Below are 14,430 nucleotides of genomic sequence, written 5' to 3'. Positions count from 1 at the left end.
TTAAATATGGCGTAATTGTCCAAATACTTTGTGGATTTGCTGTGCTCTAAACAAACAGCAAGAACAGATGTTTATCATTATGAGTTCATTCATAAACTCAACCACCCGCCCTCCTGTCACTCTGGTTTACTACTGATCGCCCAACCAGACCCACGACATGTAGTCAGTGATGTGTAAACACACAATCATTCAGGTTTTATCTGCTGCTGTGTTTAGATGTCATGCATTTGCGCTCATTCAGCAGGTTGAGTGACTTTTACCCCGATGCATTTCGTTCCAAAGTCACACCATGAGTCAGATTCAAACCACATGAGAAGCCCAACACCAAAACACAGCCGAAGAGCCAAAGGATCATCTAGCAGCACCACGCGGATCTGACAGAAACACAACAAACCCTCTCTTCAGCGGTACCAAGGCAACCACACATTCCCTCAAAAACACCTTAGCTACCGCACTGAAACTATGGTAACTATGGGTATGGAGAGCAACAGCTGGGTTCTGGAACTAAAAACCCAATTGCTTTTCTCCACAAGGAAATTGGACTTAAATGATAACTTAAAAACCTTTAAAGAAAGATCATTCTGTGAGCTATGAGGTTGTTTATAGATGGCATATGCTTTTGTTGAAGCCATCAGCCCGCGTTATTTCAACATATTTTTTTAATAAGCATGTTCAACAGAGGAAATCCTGGTGGTAAAACAACATTACTCATGATTCCACAGAGACATATAAAAACAATCAGAGAGTCACGACAAGCAAATTGCACAAAACACTTTAGCGCCTGTCCACTCCCATGAAGCAATGGGATTGTAGTCCTTTCCCTCAAGCTGATACAGGGACAGTTGATCCAAAAATGTAATTCGGTCATTATTTTCTCACCCTGAAATTGAGTTTCTTTCTTCTGTTGAACACAAAATATATTTTGAAGAATGCTGGTAGAACCAAACAGTTGACGGTAGCCACTGACTTTCATAATATTATTTTTTTTCCATACTATGGAAGTCAAATTCTACCATTTAATTTCCAGAATATTCATTTTTGGTTGAACTATTCCTTTAAATCTTTTTGTCAGATTTTCAGACACTTTTTGCTTCAAATCAAAGTTTGTAATCTTGTGATTCTCCTCGTAGCTGATTGGTTTGGTTCATGGCTTATAATTTGTAAAAATCCCTATGGCAAAAATGAAAGGGAAAAATACTACCAGAACCAAAGTTGCAGAAAAAGTTCCACTTATTCTGAAAGCTTCTTAGTTTACAATGCTTGAAGAGGATCCCATAATTTAGGAACAGTCACCATGGTAATAACTAGGGATGGGCGATATATCTCATCTGGTTGCATGATGAGATATATTGGTTCCTTGATTAGCGCTAAATCTCCATCACCTGTTTTCAAATGGAGCGGCATTTAATACACGGAGCCGTAGTTCACTGACAAGCTACGCAATATCGCTTTCATTATTGCAGATATATCGCCTTCGACAATGAACGCAAATTGCGTAGCTTGTCAGTGAACTACGGCTCCGTGTATTAAATGCCGCTCCATTTGAAAACAGGTGATGGAGATTTAGCGCTAATCAAGGAACCGGCTTTACTGACGAGATGCGCATGCAACCAGATGAGATATATCGCCCATCCCTAGTAATAACTATGGTATTGTGGTGGTTGGTGTGGCAGGTGTTGTTGTTCCTACACGGTCTTAAATATATTCTAAAGGGCTATTATTATTTATTCAGCTTTCAGATGATATATAAATCTCAATTTAAAAAAAATTGACCCTTATGACTGGTTTTGTGGTCCAGGGTCACAAATCAGTATTATTAATGCATTACAGATAAACACTCAGAAGCAGTTATACGATGCAATGGTAATCATAGTCTCCACCAAATTATAATAGCTATTACAGTTATTGTTCCAACTGTGAAGTCATAATAATTACAGGATCTCCTCCAAGAAGCTTCCAGAACACAAACTGTATTAACAATCACTGTTAACTGTTATTATGCTGGCAACATGGCAGTTATTGTCTCAAAAATAATCCTATTTTAATATTATGCACCATTGTCATAAAAATGAATCCAAAATTATGCATTATGAATTCGTAAAGCATTACTTTTACCATGGCGCCCATAGTTTCCATTCAAATAGTGAGTGTTTTCTTATTTATAACAATGTATGTGAATAATACGCAATGAATGAGAGTTGTATTGTTGTAGCAATAGGTTAAACGCGGTTACCATAGTGAACTGTTGTAAAGGGCTCGATCTGTCAGTCAGATTCGCGGCGGTTGTAGCACCGACTGACCGGAGAGCTAGCGAAGTAACGTTAACCGACAAAAACTGAGCACCAAGGCCGCGTTTCTCCCTCTACCATCGGTCAAGCTTACATCAAACCATCTAAATAGCACCAGGCTCTAAACCGCGGTGGTATTTTACCGCTCATGTGAAGCATTTCTAACATTTCTCCTCAGCCGAGGCCCGTTTCGGTGTCTGTTGTTGTTGTTGTCGCGAGCGGAGGGCGGACCCCTCAGACAAGGCCTCAAAACACACTGAAAAACACCCGCATTCCGCGCCAAAAGCACTCAGCTCACTCACCTGAGGGCAGCCTGCGAGGCAGAGCGGGTGAACGCTTTCTTCCGAGCCGCAGGTGAGAATACTAACGACAAACAAATCGACAAATTGCACCTCGTAGCCATTTGCAGAATCGGCCCGTCCCACTGTGGAATCCCGTCGTCATCGCAGCTACCACGACGTCAAGACGTCACGACGCAAATTGCGTCAACACGTTCGAACGTGTGGTTGAGGGGCGGGTGTGTAAACAAGCTTTGAAGTGGATGTCGTAACCGGTTGCTGGAGCCAATGAATGCGTAGCAATAAATCAATCTGTACAGATAGTTGATTTCAATTTTAAAGGGGAGACAGTTGTCACTTATATGATATGTTAAGCCTACTCCAGATATGTTCAGGTTTATTTAGTATGGCTTGTTTCTGTTTTTCTAAAAACGTTTTAATAACTCTGTCTTTATAACTATATTTCACAGTTCTGCCCCCCCGAGAAATAAGAGAATTATTCCTTTTTTTTAATAATTTTATAATATGCAAAAGGTCCCGGGTTCAAATCCCAGATGAGCCCCCATTTGTTACACCCTATGGCTCAAGAAGGACGTAACAAAAATGGGGACACACAAGAAAGTGCAAATAATATACAAAATTTATTAACAAAATAGAACTATACAGATATATATATATATATATATATATATACATATAGAATATAACATTATTTTAAATATTTTTAGTTAATTGTGACTTTTTATCTCTGATATTCTCTTGTAAGCTCATAGCTTTCAATTCTGAGGGAAAAAGTCAAAACTGCGAGTAAAAATTATTACAAATGAACTTTTATTTGACTTTTTAACCAGTGAATAAAAATTGTGAATGTTAATGTCCAAATCGATTAATCTGTTGACAATTTAATGGAAATTTTAAATCATGAAATGACGAGAAAATAAGTATTTATGCAACGTGACATGTTTGTAAATGTGCATGTAATTTAATGCAATGTAAAGCTTTTTTTTTTACTAATAATCTTGTTTAATAAAAAAGTACAAGGAATAACAAAAGACACACAGACAAGGTAGGTTTATACAATGATGTACTGTATTCAATTATGACTCGGTACATACTGTATGTGATTAAAAGACACATGACATTTGACATTTATTTGTCCTCTCTTCAACAACCAAAGCTTTAAGTGCTCTGCCATAAGGTCATGGGAAATGTGTGCAAACACACCAGAACGTTACAGAAAGTTGGATGGAACCTCCTGCTTGTGTTAGATTTCAATCTTGTACTCACCACAGAGCCTCATTTACACACACTCCAAACACAAACACACACTAAATCATAAGCAGAACCGACAATTAAGTTTTCAATTCTGACAGTTTTTTAATTCTTCAGTGAGGCTGTTTAATTACTAATATTCAAATGAACAAAAAGCCAGTGTTTCTGGGCGCTCTGGGATAATTCAAATACAAACAAACTCAAGCACCAGAGATATTAAAGCAATCTTGTTTTGGCCGAGTTACTTAATTTTATTAGACTGGAATGCCACTTTCCACAAATAAGGTACAAAACAGCCTGAAACGTTTAACAAAATCAAGCTTTTTTCCTTTTCAGCAAGTGGTTTGTGACAGAACCCGCTTCACCTTTACAAAATATTGATAATCATCTTCAGGAAGTCAAATGTTTTATGTTATGTTTATTTTATACTGTATGAAGTGTTCTGGGACCAGGGTTATTATAGTTCAACCAAAAAAAATATTTTTTTTAAATTTGAAATGTCAAAAATTTGAAATAAAATAAAAATTATCTGAAAAAAACAACAACTTAAAAACAAATTCAAGTAATTGCAAAGGCAGCAACTTAGTTAATTTAATTTAGTTCAACTTGATGTAATAAAATAAACTGAAAAAAAAAAAAAAACTACTAAAATGCCAAAAATGCACAACATAACTGCTAAAACCTTAAAATAAAAAATTTAAACTTTTTTTTTTTTTTTTGGTAATAGGGAAAATCATTTGATAACGGGGGTGGGAAACAGCGAAGATTATTTTTAGTAATTAAAATGAGTTACTTCAATTGAATTTCAATCCAACAGATGTCAATAGTAGACTTACAACAGTTAAAATGGACATTTTGCATGAGTTTGAAGGTCAGGATCTCTGATTTGAAATGTTTTAATCTAATTTTCCATGAGATGATTTCTCACATAATTCTCACAAAACTATGCATTTGTGCCTCTAAGAAAAGTCAAAGTGTACCAGATTTGTGGAAAATACACAGCATCCCCTCCATTATAACCTGTAGGAAGTGAAACTGTGTAAGTGCTGATTTCTTCAACAAAAATACAAGAAACGCAAACATTCTCGGTCCTTGCAAAAAAAAAACAGCATGCACATTTCCAATGTTAAAAAGAAAGCATACAGTAAACGAAAGCAGTTTAGAATGGCTAAAAAATTTGTCACCAGAGATTTTTATTACATGAACAGTAACATGGGAGATAAAAAAACAAGTAGTGGTCGTTGTTTCACTTGAACCAGCAGAACAGGTTTTCACAAGCGTTCAGAGGAGATATTCTGGACCTTTTGTTGCTTATTAATCATCATAAGAGTATGAATTATAGTACATGAGATTCTTATTTCCAATTGATCAGATATACAAATCACACGATCCGATAGATTTACACTTCGTCGGGAACACTGAACGAAAAGCAAACGGCGGTTAGGAACAGTAAACGTCGACCAGTGGTGTGACCTGACAGGTTTTGTAAAGCTTGGAGAAGCAAGTCTACCCTGAGAGAAGTTTCTAGAACATGGGCAAGCTTGCCAGACCACCTCTGGCTCTGTGTGTTTGGTTAATAGAACTGTACACTCTATTAAATATCATCAGCACGCTAGTGTCAAGGACCTAAGATATATCCCTTTCAGTAAATGTGTAATATATATATTATATTTACATAAGTTTTAAGATCTGATCCTCAGTACTCTTAAGACATGTGCAAGTGTTTTCTAACAACCTCAACGAGACACGAAGGCAAAGACAAATGCAGAAGAATTCACGATTTCTAAGTGCTGCGTGTATTTTTCTGGTGAGGAGCTCCAAGTGTCCAGTATAAAACATGATATAGTAGGAAAGGGAGGAACAAAATACAGCATTTCAATCGATCGACAGCAGCAAAAACACACTGATGAAGAACATCTGGACCGATCGAACACATCTTTTCAGCAGAGCTCTGACGCATTGTCTGATTTCAACGCTTCGTGAGAGAGTCGCACAAAACAAACAGGCCATTCTGTTCAAGAAACCGTGTTTGTTTTGCTTCGGTCGTTGTGTTCAGATTCTATTGCGTCTGCTTCTGATTTACTATTATTCAGTGTTGGACCTGAAACAGACTCTACGCAAGTCGACGCAAGAGAAGAGTGTCAGAACGCAATACTCTGACGCAAAATACAGACAGCATTTGTGCAGACTATCAGTCATTTAACTCGTCCAGGTCAGTTATGACAGAAATCAGCAAGTTAGTTCAACTAAATTTAGCTAAGCTTAGTTAAAGTTGGCCATTTATAGCTAGCAACCTTAATATCGTGTCTGATTAAATGGCACAGACATGTATGTGTGTATATAACAAGAGTTAACAGGAGAAAAATGAATATACTGGAAGAGATATCTTATATTGGGGGATTGTATTGGACAATGTGAGGCTTGAGAATCACTGATCTAAACAGCAAAAATGATTTTCAAGAAGTATTTAGCAAGAAAATATCTTGCTAAGCAGCACAAATATTTAAGCATTCTTACATTTACATTAAAAAGATACATTAAGACATGAACATGAATCAAAATTAAGTGATTTTATGCTTAAAACAAGTAAAAAAATCTATCCGTGGGCAAAGTTGTTTTTTTTTTTTCAAGCATGAACTTACTTAATTAAATATATTTTGATTTAATAATTTTTTAGATATTTGTACTGGAAAACAAGACTAATATCAAGTAAGAAATGCTTTTTTTTAGCAGTAAAGGAAACTCTATCGCCCCCTTAACGCCAACTTTAAGTGAATTTAGGCATTTTGCTAACTTCACTTTCATTGGACTGACCTCCAGAGAAATGTCAGTAACCCTGAACATGCAGAATCACTGACAGGCTGCCTCTCCGTCTTACTGTCTAGAGTCTGGTTTTGTCACAGAGACAGGCCAAATTTCTCAAGACACATTTCAGATATATATGTCAGGTAGTTGGAAAACATTATGTATGTTTTTCAAATAAAATATAAAATTAAATTAAATTAAATCAATGTTTGCAATGCACTGACCAAGCATTCACCTCTGCATTTGCATACTTGCGTAGAGTGTTTCTGGCCTTTTAATATGAAATAAAACTTCAGTGAATCTCCTGCAATAAAAAGAGCACCTGGAAATAAGTATCAAAATCACTAAAATACAGCAAAGTAGACCAAGTGCTCATGGGATACGAAATAAACAATTAAAGCACACTAAAAACAGATTCTCATCTGATCTCCAGTATGTCATTTTAAGTGCATTTATATTAAACTCCCTGCTAAAATATGTCTTAATTATAAAATGACCTGAACATAAAGTGTCACACCGCCGTAGATAAACATACAGTCATTCTCCACAGGATCAGACTTCATGTCGTTTCATTCAGAAGGAGGGACGGTCGGTGGAAGTTGTGGGAGGAAACAGAGACAGATTGATAGATGAAGAATGAGAATACAAGTATGGCCACCCGAGACCACGACTGCATCACTGATCCGTTTAAAACATATGCATGCTAACAATTCCCCGCGTAAACCCGTCCCACCCCACCAGTCGGTGGTCTTTGAGGCTCGACTGAAACGTATCTTACATTATATCCAAACCTTTGGAAAACTATGTTTCAGACATTGGAGGTTACAGGAAGTGCACTGGCCCGTGTGTGTTTGTGTGAGACCAGCTCATCGGGACAGTGAGGTACAGCTGGCATGAATTATTGAGAACAGACTTTAGGACTTCCATTAAAAATGTCTAAAAATTCTTAAATCAAGATGCACTTGAGAAGCAAAATGACTTAAGATATGATGTCTTGTTTACTGAAAAATTAAAATGTTTATGCTTAAAATATGAACAATTATCTGTCAGTGGTGTAAGGAAAATAAACTTAATTTAAAGGGAAAACAAGATTATTTTTATTGTCATTACTTTTCTTAGCCCACTTACAGATTTTGTTGTTTTGTTTTGTTTTAAGAAAAAAAGGAACCTAATTTATGAATTGATTTAAGATGTTAGGCCTTAAAAAAAATCTGCAAAATTAAGTGAGTTTATGCTTACAAGAAAAATATCACAATATATACACACTGAAAAATGTACCACACTGACATATTTAGTCTTGCTTTAAGCATAAACGTACTTTTTGTAATCTCAATTTAAGTATGTTTGGATATTTATACTGTAAAACAAGACTGATCAATTGAATTATTTTTCACTTGAGCGAGTTTATGCTTAAAACAAGAAAAAAATTATAATAATCTGCCATTGGGGTAAGATGATTTTTCATAATTTTCATAATTTTTCAAAGATTTATATCAAAGGCAAACCAAGATTTCCTTATGCCACTGATAAATATTTTTTAAGCAAAATCTCACTTAATTTTTATATAAATTACTTGTGATATTAAGCCTTGTTTACTGGGGGAAAAAAAATTATGCTTAAAACAAGAAAAACATCTGCCATGGGATAAGAACAATTCTTGTTTTAAGCAAAAACTTCTCATTTTGCTTCTCAAGTAAACATCTTGATTTAAAAATATTTCGATATTTGTACTGAAAAACAATAAAAACACTGTAAGAAAATGATTTTGTTTTGCAGTTTGTAAACTGTGCACAAGAACCCTGCTGTAAAACCTCAAAGTATCCAACCAAACAAAAATAAAATTAAAAAATGACACGTTCACGAAATCAAGAATGCATCTACCATCGTACCGACTTTTTTTACATTTCCTTTTTTCTTGTTTTTTGCCATTTTTCTCTTTTTATAGTATCGCTCAAGTATATCACAGGTTACTATCTAGAGAGGAAATAGAGGGTAAATTATGTTCCATGCTACATCTTGTTCAGAGAAGGCTATTGCAGACGATTTCTACAACACACACAATCACACGTTGTACGCTTGTATAACAAAAGATCCAAAACATGTCACCAAGAAACTAAATACATATGCAATGTTCACTATTTAGAGTCTTTTAGGACTATCCCTCGGTCAACGTGAAGCTGTCGCACGTCACTTGACTTCGCTGTCCCGTCTTACAGACAAAAGTTGAAAAACTGCTATTCAAAAATTAGCAAATTTGGTCATTGTCTCTCTCTTGATTTGTTTTTAAATAAGTAGTGCTTTTTGATGGCTTAAGACAGAGGTCTTTTATTTCATAATCTCACCCAGTGGCAATCTACAAGACGTCAGTGTGCATTTCATGACACCGCTACGTTAACTCTCCTCAAAACCAGCTAGTGCTGTGACGCAGAATCCAAAGTGACTTTATCAAAATAGCTAAAACGAGTTTATAAATATCTGACGCTTACGCTCTTCATCTAGAACTCCCACTCCAGCGTCTCCTCGCGGTTGGCGGCCCGCTCCAGGCGATGGATGATGTTGTTGAGGTTGGCCATCTTCTCGTTGCGTCTCTGAGTGCTTTTGTTGAGTTTGGAGTTGAGCGAGGGCGAGCTCGGCGGGTGATGGTGGCTCGGGGCCGGCGGGTTGGGTGGCGACGGCGAGATGGGGGCGGAAGAGGACGGGACGGGGGACACGGACATCATGAGGCCGGGCGAGGACGCGGCAGAGGGCGAGTTGAGCGACACCTCCAGGCTGCTCCGGGACGGTTCGGATGAAGCCTTGAAGCTGACGGGATCCTCGGGCGACTTCTCCAGCTCCTCGCCCTCGTGGCTGTTCCTCGGCGGTTCCTCGTCCTTGACGCCCAGCGAGCGGCGTGGGGCCGTTTCCGGGTCGCTTTTGAGCTGGGCGAACTGGACGCCGATGGAGAAGCATTTGGCCTGCCGCAGACGGAGCTCCTCGTCCTCGTCCAGCTCGCTGGCCTCCTGTTTGAGGGCGAAGCGGCGCGGGCCGGCGCTCAGAGGGCGGCTACGGACGGCCGAGGGCTGCTTCCTGTCGTCACGGTCGGACGCGGGGCTGTGGGACGTCAGCGGGGAGTAGTTGTTGTGCTCGGCGTCCGTGTCGTTATCTTGGAGACCCTCCATCAGGACCTCTCGCCGCATGCGGGACCTGTCGAGAGGAAGACGATAAGAGGAAATGCATTTATTGATTTTATTATTATGCTACAGTGGTGGCCAAAATTATTAGAACATTTATTTCTATCTTCTGCTGTAGTGTGTCAGTAGGAAATATCAGTTTTCATTTCCAAACATTCATTTTGCCATGAATTGTAATAATCCAGTGAGATATTTGTGCTCCACACAGAGATCTGATCTGATCATCATCCAGTCTGTCTGGAATGACATGAAGAAACAGAACAAACTGAGACAGATTAAATCCAGAAGAACGATGGCAACGTCTCCAAGATGCTTCAAGAAAGCTACCTGCAAAGCTCCTGAAAAACTATGCGCAAGTGCACCGAGGGCAAAAGCTGCTTTAAACGCCAAGGATGCTCACACCAAACTTAGTTAATAGATGATGAAGTTAACTGATAAAGAAAATCTATTTATGACATTATTTTTGACAGCATTCTCATTTTACAGCATTTTTACACAAGTGCGAGAGCTGTTGAGAGGATGACGATAAGAGGAAATACATTTACTGCTTTTACTAGTATGCTATATTGACGTCACTTGATCTCACACATGAGCATCAGTGATGTTAACTAAAACTATCTAAAAAAAAAAAACTAGTTGAAAAATCAAATATAGGTATTAGATGAAAAAAATATAGAAATTAGAATTTTTGTCTTGGAAATTTGTATCTGAAATACGTGGTAATGCTAAAATGACAAACTAAAGCTGAAATAAAAAATTATTACAAATATTTAAATGAATCAAACTAATACATATGAACAAAAGCACATAAATATGTTTAGATTTAAATAGAAAAATTATAAAACTGAAACACAAATTATTAACAATAAAAATAAAAATTATAAAAGCACAAAATTAATCCAACTTAAACTGAAATTTAAATTTAAATAAGAAAATGCACTGCATGCACTACATTGCATGTGTGACTCAACAAATCCCGTTACTGTCTGAAAAATAAACAATAACTGGAATAAATAAGTAAAAGCTGTAATAATAAATTAATAAAAATAAAATGAAAATAAATTAGCCATACAGAGCCATTCCGAAATATTTGTAAAAAATAATAAGAATGGTGAAAGCACATAAAAACTTCAACTAAAATAAGAAAACTGAAAATTTAAAAATAAAAGTTAATTCAAAATATTAATAGATACTACAATAGTATATATATATATATATATATATATATATATATATATATATATATATATATATAGTATACATTTTACTATATTGTGAAAAATAAAGAGTAACTGAAATAAGTTGAAAATACAAAAATTAATAAGTAAAATAAAAATTAAAACTACATAGAAATATGTAAAAAAAAAACTACTAATAAATGAAAAATAAGCTACTAAAACTTCAACTAAAATAAAAAAATTTAAATACAAAAATAATTGTTAATATTATTATTATTAATATTTTTAAATTAATTTATTCATAAAATGTCTTAACATTTGGATCAAATAAGAAATAGGGTTCACTGCTGCTTTTAATTTCAGTTCAAGAGCTCTGAGTGACCAAGGTAAAATTAAGAATTTGTCATTGAAAAACAATCTGAAATTTAGGGGTACGTTCAAATTGTATACCACTGTTAATGCTGTACAGGTGTAGCCATACAATTATCTTGTTTCTCACTTTTGAATTCCTCAATTATCCTGCAGGTGGAGCCAAACTCCCATTCAAAGCTTCAAATGCTAACAACAGTTTGGACACAGTTTTAGGACATCTCTTCTGGGTGTCGTTACGAGGTAAGCATCAGAAGACAGCGGACTCGGACCTGTAGTTGTGGAACCAGTTGATGACGGTGTTGGTTTTGAGGTTGAGCTGGGCGGCCAGCATCTCGATGGTGTGCTGCGAGGGATACGGCTCCTGCAGATACGCCTTCCTCAGAGCTTCCTTCTCCTCGGCCGCCAGCACCACGCGGGGTTTCTTGGCCTGGCTGAAGGGGCAGAACTCCAGCGGGGTCAGACCCGGACTGATGCAGTCTGAATGAGCGCCGGGGGAATCGCTGTCTGAGCCGGGACTCAGCAGACCGTATCGCCTCTTCAGATACGCTGGAGAAAACCAGAAACATACACTCTGTATTAAAGCAGCTACTTCAGACGACTTTACAAATTATGATCAACTGCATCTTCACAGAAAGTGTGTATATATATATATATATACATATAAAAATGACAAATTCACAAAACTCTAACTAAAAAAACCTGAAAATATAATAATAAAAGCTAATTCCAAATATTAAATACCATAATAGTACATTAATAACACTGGATCTCAATACATTGCACGTGTAATTCAGCGAATCCAGTTTTGCTAATTATAATCAACTGGATCTTCAAAGTGGATCATAAGTAATAATAAAAAGCTTACGTTAAAATAATAAATTTAATAAAACTGAAAATACTATAAAAATTACAATAAAAGCAATGCAGAATTATTTTAAGCCCCCCCCCCCAAATAAATAAATAAATAAACTAAAATAAAAATGACAAAAGCACATAAAATGACTTCAACTAAAATTAAACGAAAACTAAAAATGTTAATAAATATTAATAAATACTATTATAGGGTATCAATACATTTGTTGTTTTTATACATTTTTTATTTTATTTTAATTTATTTCTATATAGCTTAATTTTTTCAGCTTTAGAAATGCTAGTATTTTAGTTGTCAAGGCAACATTTCTTATTTAACGTTTTATGTTCAAGTTTTTTTTTTTATATATTTTATTTGAAGCTTTATTTCATTTAGAGAAAATAATTTTTTATAGTTTTAGTTAATTATAACAACCTTTGAACAACAGCATATAGATAAGAGTGTAAATAACAGTAAAATAACATTGGATCGCACTATTTTAAATCTAATTTATTAATACAATTTAGATCAATTTAGATCAAAAAATGAAAAGACAGAATCAAAAATGAAGAATGAATAAATATTGTAACTAGTCTGTTCTCTTACCTTTCTTCTCCATTTTCTTGACGTCTCTGAGTTTGTCGACATTGTGCGGGTCGTTGAGCCACAGCTGCATGCGGACGAACGGCTCGCGGCCCTTCAGACTGAGCTTATGCCAGGGCTTCGGTCTGGACAGCAGGTCAGACACCGAACCCTGAGTCAATCCCAGAATGCTCTCTCCAAACAGACGCTGACCTGCATCAACACGCAACATTACACAGTTACCAACACAGCACACAGTCCTTAGAATTCTCCTTTAGTTGAACATTAAACGTGAATCAGTTCAAAATCTCAGTTTCTATGAATACATTTTTTACTTACATTAACTTTTAAAAGTTTTCATTTTTAATTAAGGATGCATTAAAGTGACAGTAAAGACATTTATAATGTTACAAAAGATTTCTTTCAAATAAATGCTGTTCTTTTGAACTTTCCATTCATCAAATAATCCTGAAAAATAAATTGTATCATGGTTTCCACAAAAATATGCAGCAGCACAACTATTTTCAACATTAATAATAATCAGAAATGTTTCTTGAGCAGCAAATCAGCATATTTGAATGATTTCTGAAGGATCATGTGACGCTGAAGCTGATGAAAATTCAACTTTGATCACAGGAATAAATTACATTTTAATATACATTCAAATAGAAAACACTTATTTTAAATTACAATAACATTTCATATTATTACTGTTTTTATTGTATTTTGATCAAATAAATGCAGCCTTGGTGAGCAGAAGAGACTTCTTCCAAAAACATAAAAATTATTCCAAATATTTGACTGGTAGTGTATATATTATTATACTATTTTAGTAATATTTTGAATTAGTAACTATTTGTATATTTTCAGTTCTCAATTTACTTTTAATTTGAGTCATGTTGTTATGTGATTTTGTCATATTTATGGTTTTCTGTCTTTTATATAGCTTTAATCCTTTAATTAATACTTCAACATAAACGTTTATATCTATCGGAAACATTTCTAAATATCATTCAACTTTTTAAGATTATGTTTTTATAATTTTTCATATTATATACATATTTCATTTAATTTCACCATTCCAATTGCACATTTTTAACATAACACTTGATAAAATAAATTCAGCCTTGGTGAGCATAAACATCACCCGACTTTTGTACGGTGGTGTCAAAAGTGTTAATTGCAGATATAATCAAATGCTGGCTTTCACAGAGTGCTGTGTCTGTCGTGCTGTAAATCACCTAAGTTGTTGTCGGTCAGCACTTCCCTCACTCTCTTGGTGATGGAGTACGTGTCCAGCTCCGGAGACATGGCCACCAGCTCCTGGATGCCCAGCGGCGTGTGGGGCTGCTGCGGGACCATCATGCCCGGCGTGCTCTTGCCCCCGTGGGGCTCGGCGTGCTGCGGGTGCTGGTTCTCCTTACTGCTCTCCAGCGCCAGACTCACAGGCTCCAGGGTCATGCTGGGGGGTCCGTCCTCAGGACTCGCAGGAGGGGACGGGGACGAGCGGGTCGTCACGGGGCTCTTATCTGAGAACCAACCACCAAAGATGATTAGCATTCACAGTCAGAAGCATTTTACGTGCATTTGTTATGTTAAAAACACCAAAATTATGAAACAATACATCTATGGAAG

At 36.2% G+C, this 14,430-nt stretch overlaps 2 protein-coding genes across 8 annotated transcripts in view; both read right to left on the bottom strand.

The window, feature by feature from the left end:
- Positions 1–2,788, bottom strand: part of LOC306849418 (phosphatidylinositol-3,5-bisphosphate 3-phosphatase MTMR3-like) — a 34,876-nt gene extending 32,088 nt beyond the window's left edge. For 5 of the 7 annotated variants that reach the window (XM_079384414.1, XM_079384416.1, XM_079384415.1 and 2 more), the window contains exon 1: positions 2,591–2,788. The gene's annotated coding sequence lies outside the window, so the exon portion shown is untranslated. The remainder of the gene's footprint in view (positions 1–2,590) is intronic. The other 2 variants (XM_079384420.1, XM_079384419.1) reach the window with 1 other exon arrangement.
- Positions 2,789–8,639: 5,851 nt separating this feature from the next.
- Positions 8,640–14,430, bottom strand: part of LOC306849785 (homeobox protein cut-like 2) — a gene marked incomplete at its 5' end in the record, with an annotated part of 166,409 nt that continues 160,618 nt past the window's right edge. Inside the window, 4 exons of the mRNA XM_079385094.1 lie at positions 8,640–9,826; positions 11,633–11,909; positions 12,820–13,008; positions 14,037–14,324. Coding sequence (XP_079241220.1) covers positions 9,139–9,826; positions 11,633–11,909; positions 12,820–13,008; positions 14,037–14,324 — 1,442 coding nt within the window. The 3' untranslated portion in view covers positions 8,640–9,138. The remainder of the gene's footprint in view (positions 9,827–11,632; positions 11,910–12,819; positions 13,009–14,036; positions 14,325–14,430) is intronic.

The sequence above is a fragment of the Barbus barbus genome (assembly GCF_936440315.1).
Source record: "Barbus barbus genome assembly, chromosome: 29".
Classification (NCBI taxonomy): Eukaryota; Metazoa; Chordata; class Actinopteri; order Cypriniformes; family Cyprinidae; genus Barbus; species Barbus barbus.
The sequence above is the reverse complement of the archived record's forward strand: the minus strand, read 5'-3'. Positions and strand labels throughout refer to the sequence as shown.